Here is a 27,115-nt window from a genome sequence, read left to right as displayed (position 1 = left end):
AATTCCTGGTTCTACAGCAGGGAATGAATGTATGTTTTCCTTGTGCTTTTCTGACAGTGACCCAGATCCTAGATGTGAGGCCTGATGGAACAATCCAGGCTGGGATCGCGGGTGGTGCGGCAAAGAGTGATGGAATCCCAAAACTCTTCCCAGAACTTGGAGGTCTTGCTTTTATTTACAGCTCTCTGGAAATTTAGAGACCTTGAAGTGGGATGTTTTGGGAATGTTTGGTTAAATTCTTTAAGGCCTCTAGCCTTATAAAGACTAGGCAGTTCTTTCATTTAACATAAACATTCAAAGCATTTTTGTGCAAGTGTAATTACCAATTCACACTTTTCAAATCATTTGAAATCATCACAAAAATATCCTCTCCAAGAAACATCAGAGAAAACAACTCTTTATTTTCATACAGAAATGGAAGAATCAAAGTTTATCTGTATTCTCAGAACTGAGGTATTTATTGTTCCACAGGAGTAAAGGTTTTGGACCGCATCCATAAAGGCGTTCTGTGCATTTCCACTCCGGTGCTGGATACCCATGGAAACACCACATCCTTCAACTACTTACTCTGAATGGAGTAAGGAAGAAGATGAGCTTGCTGAAAACATTAAGGAACTTGAGTCAGGTTTTTCTGACAGAGGAGATCTCTCCTGAGGGCACCTCTGAGGTGTCTCAGAACCAGGGCTTCAGCACATCGCAGGACGTGCTTGGTACTTCGCATGATTGAGCTCTTAGTCATAAAAACATATTTTACATACAAAAATACAGCAGATGTCCTTCCAAAAATCATCTCTGAAGTGTGATTCCCTCTCTTTAGGTTTTATACATTCAGGAACAGGCATTTGAGATATATTGTGAACAGTGCAAAATACTGTTTTACATTTCTTAAACCACGTGTTGCAGTACCTTTAAGCGCCAGCTGAAGGAAAGGCTGAGAAAGGTTTGATCCTCAGAGCAATTCTGGTCCAAGTCGAACTTTTGTTTAGAGAGTTGTAAACAACTGTCTTAGAATGCAGAGAATCCTCTCATTTCTTTCCAGCTAAGGCAGTCTCAAACACATCAAGTCCTGCTTTGAAGTAAACCTGAGCTGAATTGATGCTGTTCAGCACCTCTGACAAGGCTGCTTGAACAGTCTCATTTGACTGATGTAGTTTGCAGTGCTCCAGTGCCTCCAGCAGTACTGAAAACTGGCTGGTCCTGTCATCCAGTCTGTAAAGAATATTTCTGAAAGAGAACAATGGAGAGAATGGTGAGATTTTTACTCAAAAACAATCCATCAGATGCCATCAAGAAACCCTGCAAGTAGCAGCCACAGCTTACAGATGACACATATTATGCAGAGTATAGCTGACCCATGGCAGATTGAGAGACAAATGCATATTTATTATGCTCTATAAACTGAATTTATTCACTGAACTACATGCACTTACATTGGAGCAGTTACTAAATCCATCAAAGAAGTCTCATATTCCTCTCTGACCATTCAAGTTTTTATTCAAAAGTATAAGCCTAGACCAATCACATCCCTCATGAAGGATTTTGTGTCTCAGATTATTTCCATTTATTCCCCTCTCAAAAGAGTTTGGTTACTGCTGTGAACCCTCAGCACAGGTTTGGTTTTGTTTTTGTTTTTCCTATCGGCTCACGTTATTTATTTCACTCTTCAGAGGTGAAATTCCAGCTGCTTTGATGACAATGGTAAAACTCTCCTTGCCTTCAGCAGAGACTTTATTTCATCAATATTCCTTTGTGGTTTTGGAACAAGGGTAACCCATCTTTAATGTCCCATACTAGACGAAAGAAACAGCACACAGAGCTAAACCCCTGTGAAAAAAATCTGTGTTTTCCAGTAATATCTGAAAAAAAATGTTAATGGTTTGTAGAAAAACAGATGCAAGACTATTGTGTGATCCCTTGGAAATGTTATTTGTATGAGGTGTGGAAAGCTCGGAATTCAAAGCTAGTCAGTGATTTTAATGGGACTCTTTGAAGCAGGCTATAAATGTTCTCCAAAAACAGGTGTAATCATTATACTAATTAGAAGAGCACATAAACATCATAAACCTCCACCCAGGAGCTCCTTTGATTGCAAACACAAGTGAACAAAATTTGAAACAGGAAAGCTACGGTGATTTGGTGCAGGACTTTATCCTTAAATACAGGACAGGTGTTCAGGGCAGGGGAGAAGCTGTGTGGAGAGCCCAGCAAGAAACAGAACAACTCCCACACTTTTTTAGTAACCTAATGGCACAGAACAGAACAGGCCAAATGGCAACTCCAAATTAGTAATAAAACTGCCAAGTTTATTTACAGAAGATAGATGAACACAGAAGTGCATCTTATCATTCTATGAATCACCTAACTGCAACTCTGCCTGGGGGAAAGGTAACAAGGCAGCCCAATAAATGACACCACAGAACACCCACAATCTTTTGCCAAGTTTTTCAGCTTTAAAAAATGTTTTGAATGAGAGGCCATTTTTTTTTCCAAAGATATGAACTAACTCGTGTCCTCACAAGGCAATTTTTCAGTCTATGTTTTTACCCCCTCCAATATTGGGTATACATCCAAACCCAGCAGTGTGCAGAAGGAATGATGAGTTTTACATCCCCTGACAGCAATACATCCAGACAGTTCAAGGGGTCTGCAAAGCAATGCATTGGAGATCTAAACAGATGAGGAAAGGGTTGGAATCCAACACTGCAGCAGAAGGACAGTTTAAACAATAGGTCATCACTGACATACACCGTTTAGACAGAAACCGGTCAGGAGGACGTGCAAGAACAGCTCAGTGGGGACAGAAAGCCCCATCAAGAGGGCAGAAACAGGCAGATGTGGCAACAACTTCCTCAGCTTGCACTGTAGCAGCCTCAGGACAGCCCCCTAAGCTCGAGCTGATGCTACTGCTCCCTACCTGTGGGGCAGCTCATACTCAAAGGTGACTCAAGTTACCTCATGGACCGGCCCAAAGCAGCCTCTGTGGCAGAGTAAATGAAAACTGTGTATGTTGAGAGCCAGATAAATTCCTGATTCATTAGTTTTTAAGGGTGGGCTGTGCTATGGGAAATACTGCATTCTTCAAAGCAGGGATTGAGTTTGCTCCCTCAGTTCAGGGACTCCTGCTGTGCAAGCAGAAACAGGCTTTTGAAGAACTCTCCTCTATAGTTCACAGGGAGAAAGAAGCCTGTTCACAGCCCCTCAAACACCTCCAGCAGCAAGGATAATCACATTTCTTTCTACCCTCGGGAGAGATCTGTTTGCTGGTGGCTAGAGAGTTTGACTGGGCTGGAATTCTGCTCCAAATGCCTACAACACTGGCACCTTGATCTGTGTTAGGATCCCTCTATTCCTTTAGGTCAACTCATGAAAACATCATAAGACAGCAACACTGACTCAGACTGACTCTAAAGAGAGGATGGTCTGAACATTGGAACATTTGGGGACTGCTGAGACAATGTTTGTGGTGAATAGGAGCAGACCTCATGTCCCATCATCAAATGGGCTCTAAACAAAGCACACAAGCCAAAAAAAGATGGTTTGCCCTGACATATAAGGGTGTTATAGCACAGTTTAAATCTACTGCTGTGGCTTTGGAATCACTGGTGATTTCACAGTAAATACACAGGCATGTGATCCAAGCAAAAACAAGAACTGCTAGCCCACCCCACCTGAATGCAGGGCAAATTAGTGTCTGATGAGAGCTTAGTTGTTGATGAATGAGCCAAGCAGTCTACTGTTATAATTTTAAAATAATATCTTAACTTCTGAAACAGTAATGTGGCTTCAGAATAGCTGATTACATAGTACAACAGAACCTCATTTATATTTTTATGTATGCAAATACTAATAAGTAACATAATACAGCACCTGTTTTTTTCAACTTTTCTGCAAGGAGTTCTCACTGGGATCTTGTATTTTCCAATTACTTATCTTTGGCTGGCAAGCCATGCTACCCCTTTGTTGCATAAAATGATTTCTCTCTTTATGCATGTTCATGAGAGTCAATTTATACAAGTTTACTTCTTATCTCTGTTGAAGCTTCATCAAATGAAAAAAAATGGTCAGTTCAGTTTATTACTTCCAAGCCTTTACAAGTCAGAAAAGTGTTTTCATTAAAGATTACACAGGGACTGAAAAATAAACCCCAGCCATTGCATTGACACAAGGTATCATCACCACGTGCCCACAACATGCAGAATGATAGCAAGAGAATTTAATTTACACTGTGAAATTCAATTACTTAAACATTCCTCAACACAAATTGGTTTTGTATCCTACACCTCTAAAACAATTCCAGCCTCTGGCCTAATTGCTTAAGTTTCTACCTTCATCTTTAACTATTTTATCTTAAAAATGTAATCCACACAGTCAGCCTGACCCCCAGAAAACAAAAAGACATTTCTAAACAGAAAACTGCAATATATTATTGATGATGCTGATGAAATTACAGCACGCATCATTCATCCTAATGGGCTTGTTTCTATGACACATCCCAGTGACCTGAAAAGTGGAACACTGAGGTAAGAAACCCAATTAATAGCTTCAGGCAGTACCAGTGAAAGAGATAAAAGGGCTACAAACAAAACAAACAGCCTTAGCAAAGTAAAGAAATGATAAAGAGAGCCTCTACTACAACTTTTATAAGTGCTAGGAACACAAGCATTCCTGATCAAAATAATGCCATTAAATGCTGTTCTACATAACCACAAATAAGGAGGTACTGTCACACCCACCAGACCAGAATGAATTTGACAAAATCTTGAATGACAGATCACACTAGAAATATATTGACTTTAACACAACTTCAGTATTAGAGCAACTGGACAGAACAAGATGAAACAAGATTACCACATTATTCTTGTCACGAAAAATGATTTTTTAGCTTACAAGAAAATTTTGTCTGTAGGTAATGTACAACACAAGATGAATTATTCAGGCACTTACAAGCAGACTCCTATCTAACAGCCCACGTTTGAGATTTTGAAAAGTAATTATTAAATCATTAGGACGTGATGGCAAGTCTAGTGTCCCACATGAAATGAGTGCAGGTTTTCTCTGCGGAATCACAGTAAAATTGTTTAGAGATAAATGCTGTGGGCAGCCTCTGTCTTTTCAAGTTATAACACAATGTGTTATGACTTCAGCATCCTCACAAATTCAATTTTGTAATTCCATGATTTTTCTTGTACTCTCCAAGGAAAAAAAAAGAAAAAAAAAAGCCCACCAGAATAAGGATTCTCTGAATTTCCTTTTCTCCTGATACTGTTCAATTTTGAATGCACTTTTCTTACATTTAGGAGTCTGTTTTCAACATGTATGTAAGACATAACATATGATTACTTTGGTAAATAAGTAAATGCACTCTAATAACAATATTTACATGTTGGGGGTTCCAGTTCCATACAGTGGTTATTCATTGTGGGACATAAAAATATCACAAAATCTTCTCAGGAAACAGCACAAGATTTATAGTGGTATATGTACACAAGTTTGCACCTCAGAAAATTTTGCAGTGAACATGCAGAAAGTTTCCTTTCTTCCTCTGGGATCTTATCTTTTGATCTCCAAGGGTTGTTCTCCTTTCCTCTCTTCGTATTTTTTAAACCTTTTTGACACCCACATGCAGTTTTCCTATCTTACCTATTTTATTTCACAGCAGCATTGTAGCAGAAGGTTTGTAATTATAAAATTATAGCTGCTGGCCATGTAAGATTAGCTTTTATCAGGAGGAAATACATGCCCTGGTGAAGTTTCATTACATGTCATTAGAGCTGATGCAGAAAAAACCTTTTTTTTTTTTTTTTTTTTTTTTCCCTACAATGTTCATTCCCTGCTGGACTGAACACTGGAAATCACTGGGGCCATGGGATGGAACAACACACACGTGGCCAGGGAAGATGGGGATGTGGCACCCAACCACTCAGGGCAATGCAGCTGTAAATATCACCTCTCCTTCACTGCCCTAAGTCCCCACAAACCCAGCATATCATTTTTTAAGGATCCTCTGTGTGTAATTAGTTGTTCCTAACTTTTGTTTCCTACACATCCTCTCCTTTTCTAAAGAGCCATCAACTGCCTTCCCTTAGTGCTCACATTTATAAGCTGCAAATGGTTCTACCAATATATATTCCAGAAAATGATGAATTTAAAATCATGTACACTCAGAGGTGAGTGTCTGCCTGAAAGGGATGTATCTGCATGTTATCAGCAGTTGATAAGCTGCAGGTAATCTAGATATCAAACCTAAATAAAGTCTAACCAAATGAAAGACATTTCAAAGGCATCATTATGTGACAGTGGCAAGCCAGGTAAACTCTCTCCCTGCTAGATACAAATTTATCTTGCATAAAAGGCAGGCATTAGGACACCTCTAATTGAGTCAGTTATGGCAAACAGAGGTTGTGGTAAGTGTGCATGAACAGAATCCTGTTGGGACATGGGACCACAGGAGGTAGTTATTCCAGGTTTGAGTACATTTAGAGAAGTCAGTTTTAAATAGGGTTTCTTCAAAAAATTAATCCTGATTTTGGCAGCTCTGTGAAGTGTCTCAAAGCTTGGCTTGACTGCCTGCCAAATAAACAAAGGGAAAAAAGAGAAGCCAAACTGGAAGAGTAGTGGCTTATAAGATACATACATTATCTTTTATTTCCCTACAGTTCTCTTTGATTACAGTACTTTTTAAAGGTAAGGGACTCATCTCTCACTGAAGGATCACTAAAGCCTAACCTAACCCTAACTCTAGCCTAAGTTTCAGCTTGATGCACCTTGAAAACTTTAAATCTTTGTGAGGGCCTTGAATGCACCAATACCAGATTCCAAAGCACATGCAGGAGCATTCAGAATCCCAAAGAGAAAGCAAAAGGTCTACTAAAGAATTTAAGCCAAGAAAGGTTGCTTGAGGACTTTTTTTATCACCAAAATTCGACATTCACAGAAAGCATTAACTTTCATTTCTGTTCTGAAATATGTAAGAAAACTGGTTTTTTGATAGTTAAATATTTTCTGCCAACAGAAAAGACTGACATAAAGTAAAACTAACAATGCTAAGCTTGATTTTCTGATAATAGGACAGTGTTCTGCAATGGCTGAGAAATAAAGTAAATATTGACTCTTTGAAAACCTATAGCCAAACTTTTTCTCTTTTGTTAAATAAACAGTAATTACATCACTTCCTAATTTTTGTGACTTTTGACAGCAAACAGTGTCTACTATAATATATAATAATCATGAATAACTGGAAGCTGGCAAGTAGGAGATCATAAGAGGACTGATGTTCTGGAACAGCCTCAGATAAGAATAATGGAGCTAAGAAGCCTGACTAGCTGAAACACTGAGTTTGAGTAAAATCAGCCTGCAATAAAATACCTATTTGCCAGTGCTGAACACCAACATTATCATGCACTCAGAGTTTTTCTCTTGGTGAAAATTTACTGGGTTTAGGAGCTGATTTTTTCCTTGCTTTGGAGTAAACAAGATCAGTAGGTAAGGAGAATCCCATCTACAGCTTCAACAGTACGGAATGACTTCACAGAAGTGAAATAAAAAAACACAAATAGGATGCATTTGTTCTTCAGAAGTTGCAAGTCACCATTTATTACTACTAAAGAGCAGTCCTCTAATCAGGCCTAATTTTCTCTAGGGTTTCACAGAAATTAATTAAGCAACTTTATGTAGAAATTCGTTAAGAAGCCACAGAACCCACTCTCAGAGTCTTTGCTACAGAGCTTCCAAACCCTGTATGCAGCTGATGAGAGAATGATGTATACCCCCTGGAGAGGTAAAAATTCCTTGAAAATCCAACAACAATTTTTCTGTGGTTCCTCAGAGCAAGGACTTACATTTACACTTAAAAGAGTGATGATGCATTGAACAAAATTGATGTAGCTGTATTTTAAAATGTTATTTGCTGGCAGCAACTGTTATGAAATATTCTTTGTTAAATTTCAAATAATGTAGCTGTTGGTAACAAATGTAAGTATGTTGTTCTTTGAATGATTTATTCTACACTTGCTTTTCAAGTGAAAGAAACATATGCTTGTGTGAATGATTTGGAGGAAACTATCTTTCATTTAAGGATGTCTCTGTCTGAAACACTCGAATTCAAAGCAGATGTGCTACTATTTTAAAGAACTTGAGGGAAGTGAATTAATAAAATTATTTCCAAATGGCTCACAGCTGATGTTCAGATGACTTCATAGGGCTTTTTATTTAGAAATCATGTAAAATATCCTCTTCCTGAGGAGGAATCCCATTCCCAAACAAAGCAGCAGTCAGTGTCCAGTGCTAAATACAGGAACTGGCTTGACCTTGATCTCCAGGTCTGATCCTGACTGTGTTTATCACCCTAAATAACTCTGAGCCACGTGACATGAGACCATTTCCACAGGTCATTATCATGAGAGTTAACGAGGGATAAAATATTGTGTTGTAATACCTAATACATCTTTAAAGAAATGCCTAAAGTTATAGCATTAGCCACCTTCAGTGGCAGGTACACACACAAAATTAACACTTCTTTTAAGCCCCAGTTAAGGTAATTTTCCTGTTAATGATCTCAAGAACACATTTCTAAGCTCTATTGCCTGGGTAATATATTAGTGGGGGGAATATTCCATATTAACTATTTTCCCAATGAATGCCATTTATTTTGTACTATATTCAAGAAGTGTTCTTGGCTAATATTTCAACCATATATGAGTGGTTCTTATCTGTCACGATCAAAAATGTGGATTCACGTGTTTCTTGGATCTAAAAAATGTTACCAGTCCTACTGTTTATAATAAATATAAAATAATGTATAAAATATTAAGTTTCTGTCAGATTTAATAAATTATTCAGAATCTAATACCTTGTAATACCTGTGATCTCAGCTTCCTGAGATCACAGTAGATTTTTTTTTCTGGAACTAAATATTTTTGCCCTATTTAGCACCACAAGTGCAGACCAAGCAAGATCTGCCAGCAAGGGACACGGAGTGGAGTTGCATGCTAACCACAAGACTTGCTGGTGGTTGGCATGAGAGCTCTGCACTGAGCTCACAGAACAGCTGTGACAGGGCTTTTACAGTCAGCACAACAACTGCTGTGAAATGAGCTAAAACATCAAGTAAGGACACATATTAAAATAAAAGGCATTTTACAAAGAAAAACCAATCCTTTTTTTTTTTTTTTTTTTTTTTTTGCAAGGCTAAGACTATGCACATTCATGGGAAGCATGAGGAATATTATTTCCTGGACACAGTCTTGTCTTCAGGACAACTAATGCTGGGTTTAAATTACAATATAATATTTACTGGATCACAAACTGGTCTGATGTATTGTACAGAGAGAACTCTGCAAGTATACAAATCAACCTAATTAAAAAGATGGAAGAAAATTCATGGGAAGTATATAGAGGAAAAATAAATTAATATATGTAAAAACCAGGTTTCCTTTCATATCAGGGAAGTGAGAAATCTGTTTTCAAGCCATGACATAATCCCTGATTACAGAGGTTTTCTGCTTTTGCAGGTGTAATAAAAAGATTTTCATGTTCTCTGTTTAAATAAGCTTTAAAGTCTGCCATAATTACAGCTCTGCAGATGGCTAATTCAGTAGTATTTATGCAGCAAATGCTCTTTAAATAGTAAAAATTTACAAGACAACAAATACAGTCATTAATTCGTGGCCATTACATGTATCCGTGATTCCAAAGGGAAAAACATCTCAATTGCCACTCAGATGGATCAGGTGTTTTGAGTATGACTATCACTCACTTTATTGCATCTCCTCAGTATTAAGAAAGGCCATAATTCAGCATCATTTTCAGTCATGAGAAAAATAATAACCATAGCAGGAATTTGTAAGAGCATTATCAGCCTACTAAATGCTACTGGTGTGTGCCAGGATAAATGTGCTGCTCCTTACTTACAACTGCAAAGACCACAATCACACTGCTCAAACACTGTAAAGTTCAAAGGAATAAGGCAGAAGAAAATGGGAAGGCATTTTGGGTGTAAAAAATACATTTGGGCAAATGCTTATCAGAGAAAAGGGAGCAGAACAACAACTGCAGAACTGAGAAACACCAGAGAAGGATTAAGGAAACAAGTAATGCCACTGTTCATCACTCCATTTATAAGCCATGAAAAAAATCATGGAAGAAAAGGAGTTGCAAATTTTGAAAAATGCAAAAGATGGGGGTCAAAAGTCAGGAAGGAAATCATTGCTGTGTTGAAAGACAAAAATTCATTTATTCTGACTGAATGGCAAAATCTGAGGTACACTATTCTACAACCAGCACACAACTCTTTCCTTCTCCCCCAACATAATTCTAGCATCATATTTACAAATTTCACATGGCAGATAATAGAGACAGAACATTATCTTCTGCTGCCAGTGAAACATGAATTATTTCAGCATTTCCCACACTAAGGATCATCGACACCGTATCAAATCATTCTCTGTTCCACATAATACAAAGCAGAACAATAAAAATACTCCATGCATTTGGTTCAGGTCAGTCAAAAAACATCTCAAATATTACTACAAAGGAGACAGGAATGTTTTCTACTTGAAGTCATAAATGAAGAATTCAAAATGAAAAACAAATCTCCAGAGTTTATACAATGAGACAGAATTACTGTCTTGGGTAGAAAGTCTGGGCTGAGGTTTTGTTTTATTTTGCAGGTGACATTGCACTCCATGTTTACCCATGTTACTATTTAAGATTAGCAGGATATTTGCATCTTTAATGCTCGTCCTCTGTAAATCCAACGAGCAGATTGTTTACAAGTGGAGATATAATAAGGTCTTTAATTTTTCTACTAAACATATCCCTGGAAACTAGACTCTTAGGGCATGTGTATTTTGAAACCTGAGAATCTGCTGCAGTTCACCAGCAAAGCAGAAATAAATCCTGTAGAATATACACATGTCAGGAATGTACATAACAAATCTCAGTCTGAAAGGAAAATATTTGTTCTGGTGAATAACACACACTTGAGTGCCACGAGTTCAGCAGCAAAGCAAGTTGCCTTTTTTGAATGGTACTATAAACATCTTTTGACTGTTCTTTCATTTAATGAAAGTTTGACATAATGAAATTACGTCAAATTCAGGCTGCACAATCTATTTTTGCTTACTGCCAGTGTTTTGTTCAGTGCATTAAAATGTACCCATTTGTTGTAATTCTTTAGCCCAATGAAGTGTTAATGCCACACTTGGGTATCTGTGATGAGAAGAAGCAAAAGGAAGAAGTTTAACTGATACAAATGAGCAATAAAAACTGCTGGAGGTCTTTGCTGAAGACACAGATTGCTTTCAAAATCCTTGCTTTTCACCTACTTATTACTCAATTCATTCAATTACATCTATTAGACAAAGCACAACCATCCCTGTAAAAGTTCCATAAATAGTGGTGGCAGATGCATACAGCCTTAATGAACAGGATAAACTTGGCATACTAAGATAAAACTTCTAAAAGAAAGATTTTACACATGTTGACTTGGACTTTTTTATAAAACTGTTAAAAGAACTGTCAGGACATAACTGATCCTTAGGCAAGGGTCCATTAAGAATAAAATGCACCTAACTGGAGCAGAAATGACAGCCTGAGCCCTTGTACACCTCTTTTTGTCTATAATTTTAAAAACTGAAGACCCTAGCTGTGATTTTAATGACTCTCTTAGGCTTGAAAATTTTGGAGGAGCATCCCAGGGGATTCTAGGAAATCCTGCATACTTACTACTGGATTCATCTGGTATCAACAGCATACCTGAAAATTAGACCTGGACTGAAGAAATGTGACACTTTCACTGAGACTGGAGATCTCCCTGCACCGAGTGTGCCATGCCTGATACTCCATGAAGTTTGCTTTATTATCTCATTTTTTTCAATACTGTTGTGCATTGAAGAGCTCTGCCTTCCAACAAAGGGAGAGGCGCTCTGTGAGTGCCTAAGGAGTACACACACAGACCTGACAACTGACAGGTGGCAGAAGCTGTGGGAGTCAGGAAATATGAGAAGCACAAGAAAATATACAAGGAACAGGCAGAACCCTCTTACTGAGCCTAGGCAAACACAAGATTTGAACTCAGCATTTCTGAGCACCAGGAAGATCCATGCTGTCTTGCTAGCCCTGATATTGGTGTCAGTGTTTTGGTCAGTATTTCTGTAGAGGTAAATGCATGCAAAAGCTTGACATGATCAGTATTTATGGAATTTTTTATGGCTCTGGTGAGGCTGACCATCTCATGGAGAAGACAATATGCTTGAAATTGTTTTTCCCCCTGTACAGTGCCTAAAGTAAGAAAGCCTCTGTTCTTACATTAACCTTATAGATGCCACTGCTGTGTAATCTATGATTTTTACTTTTAGTAGCAAAATCTGATCATCAGAAAACACACAGAAATGTTCCACACGAGTATACATTGAAAGAGTGGAAAGCAAGAAATGGCTAAAGGTGAGAAACAGGCAGATTTCTACTGATTTTTCCATAAAATAATGGCAAATTGTAAATCCAAATAGTTATCAGTATTATGATTATGCTATGAGAAACAAAGAGAAATAAATGAAAAATACCAACAGCAATCCTATTTCATTCCTGGAAATTTATTCTGGAAGTAGAAAATCTACCCAGGGTTACCACTGGGAATCAAAGAAATATTTCAGGTACAATGAAACTCAGCAATTTTCTCCTAACCCCAAATCAAGTCCCAGGGTAACTTTTGCAAAGCAGGATGTTCCTCAACCTATTATTTTTCATTCTGCCTAAATTCCTGGATAAGACTAAAATACCCTGATTAAAGCTGTACTTGTATATTTCCAGCTCAGCTGGAAATAGAGATCATGGGGAATGTGCTGCTGTCAAATTTGCAGTTCAGTGTCAGGAAATTCAGGTAAGAGGAACGAGCATCAAAACTACAGCATTTACTGTATTGAACAACCTGCCAATGTCAATCATGATTACTTAAATTTAGTCAAATATCCAAATACAATTATTAAAAAAATTAGTAATTTAAATTCTGCTATTAAGTCTGATTATATTACTTCTTATTATAGATGCAAAATGTATCCATTATGCCCAAATATTGCCCTATGACCTTGACTGGAATGAGCATTTATTTTTTAAATACCTATATACAGTAGAAGACTATAGCTATGGGAATGTGTGTGCAAACTATAGGAATAAAAAAGATATATAAAAGATGTATCAGTTCCCCTGTAGTGGAGAAGCACAGGAAGGTTGCAAGACTCCTGCAATAAAGAAAAAAATCCACCTTTCTTTTTAATTCAATTTCTAGGACAGAAAACCTAGTATAGATCCAGAGGGCTGTGAATTAGGACAAACACAAGGCTAAAAATGATGCCTAAAACTTCAGCAAATTTGTCAAGTGCTTTGATTGAGGTTGAGAATATGAGTCCAAATGGGTATACAGGAAGCAATCATTTTTTCATGAAGAATACGTCCTTTACTGTGCACACAAATTCTTCCTTCAGAAGGCTGTAAATTACAGTATTTATGGAATCTTAATGATCTAAACACAGTTGGAGCCTGAAGGTCAAGGCTGCAAACTGCATCCTAAATTTCTGTTTACAGATGAAGCACAGTATTTATTGCTGTACTGCTTGTGCTGCTATAGTTAAAGGGCTGCCAGCTTTTCCATTATAAACCACTATTTCAGGGGTTTATAACTTGCCTATCAATCTTCTGACTAGGATGAAACATGGCATACAAGGTCCTGGCTGTGAGACTGATTTTTTTTTGTTTGTTTTCTTTACCAAATGTCAAAAAGAATAAGCTTAAATTTTTACAAGCCAAAAAAAAAAAAAAAAAAAGCATCAGGTTTTTCAAGTATTTCCAGTGTTCTCAGGACACGATAACTTCAGAAAACAAAACACATTCACATAACTTCATCAACTAATAGAAGGACTTTCAATCCCTAAAAAATGAAAAATAATCTAAACAAGACTTAGATGCTTTTTATTTTTTAATTGAGCAAACATACTTCAGATTTTAAATGGCAGCAAAGGACATCAGCAACCTAACAGTGCCCTTGATTCTGTTTATCTGAGTAGGTTTGCCATTAAAGGTAACAATTACACACCTTGGCACTGTACAAAGGTTGTATCCTTTTTAAATGAACATCTAAATGATGACACACCAGGTGTCCTTTACTGTTGTATATTCCAGATGATGTCAGGTAAATTTATTCAAAGTAAAGTCAAAGCCAATGTTTTCTCCTAGTCTTTGAAATCTTGTACTGTTAAATCTTGTATCAAATTTAATTAAATTGAAGGGCAGCAAGTACAACATTTCACTTCCACAGCATCTACTTTCACTGTAAAAGTGAAAGTACTTTTACTCCGTGGAAAGTAGGTGAAAAATTTGTTACATTATTTTTGCATATCTAGTAATTACATTTTGGAAAATAACAAACTTAATAATGCAAGCACTGCAAGAATTGAAATATTTGAAGATGTCAAAAACCCTCTCCTTATAATCTTAAATTTTGATATAATTTATTTTTACAAATAAAGAACTGGGCCAGATTAAACAATGTTGAATGCTGCTGTTGCAATGCAACACATACATATTACATTATTATTAAACAGTTTTTTGGCTCCTTTGCAACACCATACCAGTTCAGACAAGACAGACAGCACTGTTAAACCTGGAATATTAGACTTTATCTATTCCCATTTTGGCTTATTTCTTTATGTTATAAATCCAGTCACAGCAGGAAGAAGTAAATTAGCCTCTCCCCAGATGTAATTATTCTATTTTCTTCATTACAGCTGTAGGGCTTTTATTCACTGACACTTTTGAGTTCCCCATAACTACCTTGCTTTTTTTTTCCCCTCTTTGCTTTTGTTAAAAGATGACTGCATTTGTTTTTATACCATTGCTAATAACTGGAAGAATCCCTCCTGTGGCTGGAGCTTTCTGCTTTCCTTCCCCACGTCTACCACTTGTCTGTTTGATGTCCACTTTACACGTTCACTTGCATGAGACACTGGATAATTTTTCCTATCAACTGAAATCAAAGCACAGTTTTGCTACTTTAGCTGGTTCTGGTGAGAGATAGAGACCTGCAGACTTCTTTTTGAGAAAGTAAAAGATGGGATGACTACGACATCTTAAAACCAACCTGGGTAGTGCAGCTGAATACATATCAGAGAATAATTCCAAGCAGAGACAAGATGCTATGAACAGTAACTGACTCAGGCCTCCTTGTTAACGGCCTTTAACTTGCTGAAATGCATCCAAGAATGCTGCTGTATAATTAAATATGTTAAATAATGCTACAGAGTATCTTGTATAATTCTGAATCTTCAATGAACTGTACAAAGTTTTAAATAAAATATAGGTGGAGCTCGTCAAGCAGTATTAGACTTCAAAATATTTTCTCTTTCTGAAAGCTTCCTGTACCATCTGACACATGTTTCTGCCACGCTGCCTGGGATGCCATCGCACCGTACGTCTTGTTAGCAGCAATGTCATGACAGAAGTGCTACAGTGCTGCATTCTAATGACCCCTTGCATTGTAATGAATTAATGTTTTCTGCAGACAGGATGTGATAGGAAAAAAACAGCTTTAATTTTGGGTACTCACTGAGGTTTTCTTTTTAAAGACAGTTCTGCGAACCAAGCAGTGGTGAATATCATTTTAGCTCAGCTACAGAACATGTGGAACACCGTGTACCGTACCTGTAAAGTCCTGGAGGAGCTTGATGAAGCAGGAAGCTTTTCTCCAAGCCTTGTAGCACATCATTGAGCATCCTGACTCTGACAGGAGCTCGCTCCTTGGGGTCATTGGCTGGGCGCATCTCGTCCGACTGGAACAGCTCCGCCATGTCCCTCAGACGTGATGCCACTGCCAGCAGCTGAGGGACGCCTGCTTCATCACCTGGGAGCAGGGACAGCAAGACAGTCACCAGTGATTCACAGACCACTTGTTACTCTTGCTTCCAAGTCAAAATTAATAGTCCAATTAAAACCTGAGCCTCTTTTTCCCCTGTGAGCAGCACGGAACGGGTCAAGGGAAGCCATAGATCATGCCGTGTAACCTCTGATCTGTTCTTCAAAGATCAATTTGGGCTCTGATGCTTTAAGATCTAATAAGCTGTGAGGAATGATTTTTGGGGTACAGCTTAAAATCTAGCATTGGAAAAACAAGCATGCAGGAAGCAATGGTTATAAATCAAGAACTACAATATTTCCTTCTGAGACTGAATTTATTCAATGGCATTTGATGCTGTTGCTCTTGAAAGCTTGTGCTTGGATTCCATAATGACTGCTCTATAGAATATTTTATTATGCAGAGTTTAATTGAATTTGATTCAACATTTTAGAATCTTAGAGGTTAACAACAATTGTAGAGGGTTATGTGAAATTGCTCCTCTTAATCACTTAAGTCATATGCCAATGAGCCAGCTTTAACTGATATCCTAATGCGTCTTCTAATCCAGTCATTATTTTCAAAACTTTCTAACTTGGAGTGTTAACTATTACTTTGTTAGCAACCCCACTCAGACAGCAAAATAATAAAAGCCTGCAGCACCTAGGAGCAAAACACAATTTCAGTATTTCCCTGTTCATAGTCCAGAAAGAGAAATGTGAATTGAAGCACTGTGAATGTGCAGCCTCCTCCCACCTGCAGTGCAGGTGAAGAGTGTGGCCTCCTCTCCCAGTGTGTGCATGGACTGCCTTCATCTTTACAAGCACATGGAGAGAAAAAGCAGAGCCTGAACCCGATGGAAAGTCAAAAGCAGTATCACTCAGCACAAACATTTCCAGGATGCAGAAATTATCTTTAAGGCCAAGATTCACTTCACCTATTGACAAGAAATCCAACTATCCTTAGATCTTTCAAAAATGCCTTAATCAACATAAACCATGCAGCTCTAGGAGTGGTCTCACCTCTACCTGAATATACAAACCTCAAGGATTTCTGTACCTTAGTGACTGAGATATTTAAGCCAAGAAAGTGGTTCAGGACTCAAGTTCAATGAATTTTCAACTTCCTTGTCTAAGATACACACAAATCACAAAGTAACTGGGGGAAAATCACAAATACTAACTGGGGAACATTGACATGGTTTAACCTCATCTGGCAAGTAAGCACCATGCAGCTGCTCACTCACACCCACTGGCTTCCCTGATGGGATGGGGAGAAGAATCAAAAAGTTAAAACCAATGGGTTGAGATTAGAACAGTTTAATAATTGATACATAATGATGATGATAATAATAATAATAGTAATAATATAGCATCAAAAAGGGAGAAAACCAAAAGGGGGACATAAAACCCAAGACTGACAAGTGATGAGCAATTTTATTGGGCTGACTGTGTTCAGCCTGGCCCCAGCAGCAATCAGCCTCCTTGGCCACCTCAGTTTAAACTGAGCATGATGTTCTCTGGTATGAAATACTCCTTTGGCCAGTTCAAGTCAGCTGTCCTGGCCATGCTCCCTCCCAACTTCCTCTCTGACAAAACATGGGAAACTGCAAAGTCCTCAGGGTAAGCCATTCTAAACAACTGAAACATCAGTGAGTTACCAACCTTCATCTCATCCTAAATCCAAAACACAGTACCAGCTACTAGGAAGAAAACGAAACCCTATACTAGTTAAAATCAGGACAAACACCAACCCATTTATCAAATAATTCACGGTTAGAATCTGAAAGACAAGCACAAAATAGGAATGGAAAAGCAAACAGGTATAACTAAGAAATCCAAGGAAATGCCTGAATATAACATATTCTCTTTCTCATGTGGAAAAAGAGATTTGCTATTGGGTACATTCCAGCAAAGGGAAAGGAGTTCATAGATCCCAAATCCTCCTGCCATTCAGCTGACTAGCACATTCCAATCTAGCAAAACATGAAACGATCCAGAATACACAGAGAGACGAGATGCTGGTGTGAGAGAAACTGTCAGATTTCCTGAGATATCAAGATGAATTTCAACAATGAACAGAAGCTCCCTGGGGGAACAGGAGTGAGAGAAGATGGTTTATGTCTGCCCTAGTTTTGGACAAGGTTCCTTTGCTAATGACACTTGACCAATCCATCTTTCCCTAAGTAGAATGGATAACTGCTGGTATCTTGATATAAAGGGTTGGTAACTCTCTGAGTCTGCAGTAATTGAAATTCTGATCAGGTCAGGTTGGTGCCTCATAAAAATATTCTTCAAGCATATAAGCTTGCGACATTTAAGATATTTGCAAAATATCATTATCCTTAATTTTCAAATCTTCAGCAGACATCCTGTGCAGCTGAAGAACTTCCTATTCCCATGTATATAATGCAGGCACCGTGCACACCTTACCCTGGGACTTTTGTCCATATGGAAATGTTTAAATTCACCCTTTTAGAAAGAATCTTTTGATTTAAGCAAAGCACTATGTATTCCAAGTAACATAAAGCTTACATAGTTTTTGTTCTGAATCTTATATAAACAATTGCAAATGTCAGCTTTGCCTTTTCAATAAAGAAAATGAGATAAGGGGAAAATCCATCTTTCTGTACTTGGAAATGAAGCCAACCAGACCACCCTTTTAAATACAAAAATCCTGTAAATGCAATCACTTGTTCTCCACAGCCCTTAAACCAACTCATTGCTTTACAGTCGAAACCAGCATTTGTCAGAAAACACACAGCCAGGCCCTTTTTTAATGCTCCAGTACAAAACCTGCAAGTGTGGGCAGTGTTACCTCAGCCAGCTAAGGACAGAACAGGCGTCACCACACACTGAACTGCACCACCAAGGGAAACTGATGTATGCTTTTCTCAGGCTGAGAAGATGGGAATGGAAGGGCAAATGATTCTTCAAGACCACGCTGCATTAACTAATGTCTTAAGCACCTTGTGATGCTTTTACAGAGAAAATCAAGCACAAGTGTTACCTCATTTAAGAGGAAACAATGCCACATTGTTGTATTTTGTAGTCTTTGTCCTTTTGTCTCCAATGTGAATCATGATGACTCATCTAAGCTAGTTGTTTAGTTGTTACAAAAATAAAATTGCAAACACAGTAAAGTGACTCAAGAGCATGTGCACTCTTGATCAGGGAATTACACTGTTGAATTTCATTGCATTTGCTCAATGCAACTGGATCCTATTCAGAGACAAGTTACACCAAACAGATATTTTTACAGCCTGAATACAACAGCCTTTTCCTCTGTAACTGATTGCTCTTATGAAAAGCACAGCTAGAGGTTGAACATTTTTAAATTCTGTTTGTGTCCTCTGCTATGAAAATACTTGTCTACAAGTACTTACAGGAAAGGGACCACAGACAAATCAGCATTTTAAGGCATGATGCTTTTTTACCACATATGTGAACATGTGTTTGCATGTAAGAGAGAAGGGAAATTGCTTCAGGTTTTGATTAGCTTGCAAATTCTGAATCAGCTATGATGTGTTGCTCTATTCACTAGGAAAATCTTTCATGCTCTGCAAAATAGGATGAGCAGACCTGGCAGTAGAAAATCTGAATGGGAAAGCTTTGTAGGAAGCACCCTAAAGGGGCAGAAACACAAATCCACAGACATCCACAGTGCAAAGGATATGTTGCCATCAGCTTCAATTTTGCTACCATGACTGCTACAGCCCAAGTGAACTCATCTGGTGCTGCTCCAAGCCTTTTTTCAAAGAAGTTATGTTAAAGAAGAATGTTGTGACATTTTACTATGCGCACGTCCATACAGGAGCCTGGAGAAGAGCCGGCTCCAGGGAGACTTCATTGTGCTCTTTTAATACTGAAAGGGGGATTTATAAGAAAATTTGGGACAAACTTCTGAAATAGGACAAGGGATAAGGGTTTCAAACCAAAAGATTTGATTTAGGCTAGGAGTAAGGAAGAGATTTTTTACAATAGGGAGGTGGTGGATGCCCCAGTCTCAATCTACTGGAAGATCTCCCTTCTCCCTGCATTAGACCAGGTGACCTTTGAAAGGTCCCTTCCAACCCAAACTATTCTATCATTCTATGAAGTTATCAGTGACTTTGTAGAGAGCTGCTGAAACTTATGGCCTACTAACACAGAACAGATGCTCATCCTTGCCCTTCAGAACTAAATGTTTCTCCATGGAAAATGCCTTTTTCCATGGCTGTCTTTTTAAAGGCTAAAGAAAGGTAGTAATGCATAATAACCCTGAATGGATACTGAAGACAAGATGCCAGTGTCTCATGACAAAATAGATATTCCTGTCTTATATACAGATTTGTTGCATTTTTCACCTCTGCTGCAGTCAAGAATAAAGGGTAGGAAGAGTAAAGAGCGAAATTTTCTGAACATTACAGACAGGAGGAGAGAGTAATTCTGAAAAGCACCCAAAATGATCAGGGAAATACAGTCAAGCAGGTAAAATGATGCCAAGCTGAAGAACAGCAGATAGCTGTAGGCAATGAGCATGCAGTAAAAGAGAGAGATAGATTTCTCTATCATTTTTTCTAAGGACAGAGAGTTTAGTCTTATGTTTTGAGATGTATGGGTAGAGACAGAGCTGTGGAAAGTCATGCAGACTTCCCTGGGAATGACTTCTTGTAAACCAGATTATTTTAAACTTCTGCTAGTGCTGACTACTATTATCACCCCAAGTACTTCAGCTGCAGTAACATCTGTAAAACATCCATTCTAGGGTGAAGAAAGGGCCTAACTGATAAGAAGCCACACACAGCTGACACTGCGTCAGCCAAAGAGCTTTAAATCATGGCTCTGGCACTTCTGGAAAACCAGAAAATCTCATCCACCCTCAATTTGTCTTCATAAGGCTCTCCCTCTCAGCCAGTGGCTATCAGAGATGGCTACAATTTGCTCCAGCAGCCTGTGCTGACAGCCACAAGTGGGGATCTCACGTCGCCTGCCTGGTGCTGCACAGCCACAATTCAGACACCAGTTTTGAAAGGTTTGCACGAGTCCAAGTGACTGGCAAAAAAAATGACATCAGCTGCAACAGCACCCAAGCGAGGGACAACACCAACCTGGCTGACTTTATTTTTGTAAACTGGGTGGCTGAACTTGATATTGCTGGGACAGTCAGGTGCAAAGGTACAGGAATGCTTTTAATCCTAATGAGGTGCTGGAGAATCTCCATCATCAACTCCTGAAACTTGCTGTAACATACACCAGATTTTAAAGACAGGCTACAAGGAGCACAGTGCTAAGAGCTTTCATCAGAAAACATAAATATGTCCTGGATAAAAATGCTTGTACACATACAAAACACTTCTATACAAATGATTGTACATTTTTACTTGCAGATACATACAAAGCATTTCTACAGGAATGCTTAAAAGCACTTTTGTTTGTATCATTCACACACCAGACTTGACATCTTGTCTGGACCCTACCTCAAAAGATTAATTGGATTTTCATAGGATACAAGGCCTAGCAAGATATTAATGTATTTGTATCAAGTTAAAATGGGTCTTGACTTTTAATGTAGAGAAGGCACAAATCCCTCGCAGCTGCAAGATGTAGCTAATGAGAATATTCTAAGCAGTCACTTATTTATGAATTTGTCTAAAATATCACATCTGTGACTAGACAGGCAACAGCCTGACTACACCTGGGGGCCTGGATTTTAGTGTTGGAGCCCCCATCTCCCATCATTTATGATGACAAGGTTTCCTGTTAAACATCAGACCATCAGCAGAGGTAGAAAAATAAATCTCTCCAGCCCCAGCCCTGTCTTTCAGATAAACCCTAAAGCAGTGGTTTGTTTCCAAGAGTTCTGGTGTGTGCAAGGGGAGAGAACACGTGTCACTTAACAGCCTCTTCCCCATCTTTCTGAGAAACAGGCCATGAGCCAAATGAACATGTTGGGGATGACATCCACACTATCCTGGATGTAAGAAATGGTCTGTGAGGTGCTGAGCAATATCCCATGGAATTTAGCAGAGCTAACTGTATAGACACCCACCATATTACAGAGTTAAATCCTTTAGAAATGTAAATAAATGCAGAATTAACAAGTATCAAGGTGTACACAACCTTTTGTGAGTACATCCAGGAGATTGCAAAACAGTGACTCAAATATTTACACAAAATTTAACTTCAAGCATGTGAGAAAGTCCAACGGGTAATAAAATCTGTGTTCAAGGGATTGGTTTAACCAGATCCCAGAGGCACAAAATTAAGCCTAATGAACAAATATTTTACATGTCTTGCAGATTTACCTTCATCTTTTCTACATTTACAGTTTGCATTGAGTTGGAGAAGAAAAGAGCTTACAAAGACATTCCAACTTTGAACTGGAAAGTTTGTTCAACATAAAATCTTTTGAAGAATGAATAAAACCATGAGCCACATAAAAAAATACAACTTCTCATTTAAGTAACTGAAAGGAGCATTGTCTTAATGTTTTCCAAAATGAACATAAACTGTTCTTTTATACAAGTCAGAGAAAGACAAGACATGAAAGCCATGAGAAAAATCATTAAACAAAATTCCAAAGTGAACAGCTGGGAGAAAATTTATCCTACTGGCCCTACAGCCTAGGAAATAATTTTCTCTCCCCTGAAATTGTGGAGATAAATTATCTAACTGAAGTTAGAAAAAAAAAAAATTCAACATTTCCTGTTACTCAAAATAAAGAAAAAGGAAGAACAATAGAAGATATCTCATGTTCAGTTGAAGGAATACCAGCTGAGCCACCCTTCATTTGATGATTATCCCCCGCTGTGTTTAGGCTGAACTAAACCAATGTTTATGTGGCACAACAGAGCTAAAATTATTTGTCTTTTTAGATGCTTACTGGTTCCAGACCAATACTTGCCTACTGACTCCTACATCTTCACAATGATGGATGGCAAAGATTAAAGAAAAGGTATCGTACTTCTGTGAGTATGTGTTATAGAAAAGTGGTGCTTTGTAGTGTAGGGAGTAAATGAAATGCAGAGGGGTAGCACCTGAAGATTGCAGAAGTCTTTACATTTGAGATACAATCTCACAATCTGCTGAAGGATATGTGAAGTTTGGGTGTGATTTTATAGAAATTACTTTTCTATTTAACAGATAAACTTGAGAGTTTCATAAACCTATGAACAGAAATATTTTTCAAAGGTCTTAGGACACTACAGGTAACCTGTATTGCTTAACTGATAAAGTAACATCAGAAGGAATCTAAAAACTTTGGGGCTTTCTTTAGCAACAAAACCTGTGTTTTATTCAGCATTATATAATGACTCTATTTAACTAGCAAAATCACTGGCTATTATTCAAGTATTGAAAATATGTGTCAGGGATTAGATGATGCTTTTCCCCCACCCCTGTAATAATGGAGAACAATATTCCTCTAATGAAAATTACCTTTCAGACTGTTCTGAACTTCTAACGCGATGTCGAGGGCATTAAACGGCAAAACTGGATCAGTGGCAATTTGCAAAGTCACTTGTCCTGTTAGCTGAAAAACACAAAAAGACCCAAAACCCAGTCAAATTATTTCCAGCAGATTTATTGCTCTTCTGGAATAGCACATGTTTTCATTACACTGGATTTTCAGGGAAATAAGCACATATTTATGAAAAGGAATATGACCAGGACCATTGCCTTGCTATACAACATTACAAAATGTTCAGAGAATACAAGTTATGACCACACACAACAATTCTGTGCAGTGTGTCTTCTCTGGACCTAGGATGCTGCAGGATTCTCTGAAGGACATTTTTGGTTTGTTTTCAAATAAAATATCTCAGAACTCTAAACATGGGAATGAAGTTTACAGTTTTACTTAGTTCTCCAGTCTTACCTATCAGATTTTGAGAGCTTTCACAATTAAAATAAAGAATCACAGACACTATGGATCAGAAGATCAAGCCTAGGGCTAAATGCAAGCTGACTTGAAAACCCACTGCCTTTTGAAGTGTTATGTGACAATTCAATGCACGCAGATGTACAACTTCCAGGCTGCACAAAACACTGCTTTCTCTCAGGAACTCAGGGAAAGAAATTCCCCAAAGAGAGCTCTCAGTCCACTCCAGACTAGACCTCAGCACCTGTCACAAAAACTCAATGGCATTAATGCTTCTTTTTCAACAGCTCACAGATAAGGCAGGGGCTGAGTGGCCTGAGAGCTTTTTTCTGCTTACAGAAGGTCAGTTCTCCAGCTCGAGGCTTAGACACGCTACAGGGGCTGTGTATAGAAATACATCTTTCTGCTGAACTACACCTAGCTGTGATTAAACAGAGGATTTCAGTCTCCAGGCTGCCAAGTCCATCACTTTTCATGGGAGCTATAAAAACACACTGACAAAAACATGCAAGAAACTTTCATTCATCTTCTTCATATATTGATATTGCAAAAAGGGAAAAAAATACCTGTAAGGCTGTGCTCTAAAATGGAATGATGGCTGCAGGTGATGGTGACCGTGTTGATAAAAATGTGGACTGAATAGAATCATATTGTACAGTTCTTCCCAAGGTGTTGGGGGAGCAAGAATAATATCTATCCTTCAAAAGCAATATGATAGTTTCTGTGCCAAAAGTAGCATTTTAATTTTACAATAGAAAGTAGTGAGAAAAGACAACAAGCCTCAGTAATATTAAAAACAATAGTAGTGCAATTGAAAAGGAAAACCATCTCCCAGGAAAGTGGATGAAAGCAGGGTAATATCAGAAATACAAGTTTCCTGGAGAAAGATTAATAGAACCTCATAACATTTCTCAGAAAGCACAGAAGGAATGACCTGGCCACAGACTGGTTTGGGTAAAGACTGAAGGAACATGCTGTGTATCAGACTGCAGCCCACATCTGAGCACAGATGTGCTGAGAAGCTATGGAGATTTACCTCCAGAGAAAACAATATCACAGAAGGCACGAAGAAAAAACCCTTAGCTTATATAGAGAGAAAAAATATAAGGAGGAATAATGTTATGTCAGGCCATTATCAGGAAAAACAAAGACCTAAGAGTGAACTTAAAAGATAAAAATACTATATCTGGACAGCTGTGTTAAAGTATTACACAGTAACTTCTTATGAAGAAACTTCCCAGTTCCTCAGGCCATTAATGCTCAGAAGCCATTACATTTTCTATTACAAAAAAAAATGTCTGGAAAAACATTACATCTATTACACAAAAATTGTCTGGAAAGCACTAAAAAACACTGGTCTCAGAGATATCAGAGTGGTATTATGGAAACACAAAAAATAAAACTGTCAGGGCAAACTAAAACCTGTACAAGACTGTACCTAAACCAGGTCCACATAATCCAGCCAGAAGCAATTGTAAAAAAAACCTGGTTCTAAATATCCAAATGGCACACAAAATCCTTCCATGTCCTGCATGGAACTCTTGCAAGATACACTGCCCAGAACATGAGCACCCTGTGAGTTGCTACAGGTAAGCAACTGTGACACTGAAATAACATCCTAACAAAAAGCAGGCATTCTACATGGACCCCACTGAACCCCAGGACAGCACTATAGAACACTTAAATTCTTCCTTGACAGCCCATTTCTGCTAAAACTTTCACTACATGATAATACAAATACATACCCATAGGTATTTTAGGAAGAGACATCAATATTTATAATGTCGCCGATACTTCATAATCTGCTGCCACATTTTTTAAGAACACAAAAGCAAAGGGAAAATGCTTCTTTTGTGAAGCAGGAAAGTGGCATTTAAAGAGGACAATACCCTTGTAAGAAACTTTTCTTTTTATCATTATCTCCTGCAGAATCTGGCTTCATTTTTATGAATTCTTGCCTTGTTTCTGTTTCTTCCAAGGAACTTTAGTTTGCTTCCAACTATAGCAGACCAAATCTGTTTTCTTTTTCCTACTCAAATAAAGTGATACCATCCAAATCTTATGACTGACTGAAGCACTTTTAGAAATTTTACAGTCTCTGTCTAACAGTGCAGACATGTGTGTGTTAGCAAACAGGTAGCACTGGTGTTTATTAAATCACGTACTTCGTGGGCTAATCTGGAAGAAATCAATCATGTAAAGGAAAGCTCAGAGCATTGATTTGAAAAGAGTAAGTAATAATGCTGCAGGAGCATATATCAAACCCACACAAAGCAGCAAGACAGAAAAGGCTACTGATTTCTTATTTACAGCCTTATTTTTGGATATACCATTCCCCCGAGTGCAGCACTGAAAATACATGGAAAATAAAGACAAGCTTTGGCCCCCTTTCCCAGGTGAAAAATGCATCAGACTGACTACTGAATTATTAAATGCAAGAATAATTTAGCTAAGAGTAAAGACAACAATTTTCTCATGAAGTGAAAAGCTAAAGCAGGATGATTGATTCTGTTCCCATACTGAAGTGGTTAAAACACTAATGGGAACTTCTCAAACAGCATTTATACATAATACACATACAATACACAATAATTGATGGAACATTTACACTATTACCCAGACTAAGAAAAGATCTTAGAGTTCAAATGCTAATTCATCCCATAATGATTTTCTTTCTATTTTAAAAAGAAAAAATAATGACTAACAATGCACTTGGCTGTGGGAAAGGTGTTTTTCAGTAAACAAACATTTATTTTATGAACTTCCAATTAATTTTAAAATGAGTATTAATACAAAATGTAACAATAATTGTAGAGTTATACTTATTGTTCTCTATGAGGGTGGGGAGGGCCTGGCACAGGTTGCCCAAAGAAGCTGTGGCTGCTCCATCCCTGGAAGTGTCCAAGGCCAGGTGGAATTTGAACTGGAACAACCTGGGATAGTGGAAGCTGTCCCTGCCCATGACAAAGCTCAAAGAGGAGTTTTAGGGTCCCTTCCAACTCAAACCATTCTGTGATTCTATGCATACTGAAAAACAAATCTGAATATTTAAAATAGGTTTATACCAAAATAACATCATTTCAAGGTCTTTTACCTAAAGGCATAAACATCTTTGTAGGAAGGAGATAACTGCTGTCTCTGCTTTTACTTCTCTGGGACACTGTGTACATCCCAAAAGGTAAAAGGAAAAATCACAAACTTCAAAGAAATGCTGGTGTTAAAGATGATTCAGTATCACGTGACATTTCCAAATGACGTTGTAGGTTCTTTTCTCTTCCAGAGTTTTACAAACCATTCCTTCAGGAACTATGTATTCTTCCAATTCTGCCTATCTATGAACCTAATTTGACTATAAAATCCAATTTTCAGGTGGAG

At 38.0% G+C, this 27,115-nt stretch overlaps 1 protein-coding gene across 3 annotated transcripts in view; it reads right to left on the bottom strand.

The window, feature by feature from the left end:
• Window positions 1–381: 381 nt before the first annotated feature.
• NAALADL2 (N-acetylated alpha-linked acidic dipeptidase like 2) overlaps window positions 382–27,115 on the bottom strand; it is a 310,270-nt gene continuing 283,536 nt past the window's right edge. For all 3 annotated transcript variants that reach the window (XM_068200323.1, XM_068200322.1, XM_068200321.1), the window contains 3 exons: window positions 23,299–23,392; window positions 15,691–15,889; window positions 382–1,224 (listed from right to left, as the gene is read on the bottom strand). In XM_068200323.1, the coding sequence (XP_068056424.1) occupies window positions 1,026–1,224; window positions 15,691–15,889; window positions 23,299–23,392 (492 nt within the window). In that variant the 3' untranslated portion in view covers window positions 382–1,025. The remainder of the gene's footprint in view (window positions 1,225–15,690; window positions 15,890–23,298; window positions 23,393–27,115) is intronic.

The sequence above is a fragment of the Anomalospiza imberbis genome, chromosome 10 (genome assembly GCF_031753505.1).
Source record: "Anomalospiza imberbis isolate Cuckoo-Finch-1a 21T00152 chromosome 10, ASM3175350v1, whole genome shotgun sequence".
Classification (NCBI taxonomy): domain Eukaryota; kingdom Metazoa; phylum Chordata; class Aves; order Passeriformes; family Viduidae; genus Anomalospiza; species Anomalospiza imberbis.
This window is presented reverse-complemented; position numbering and strand designations above follow the sequence as displayed.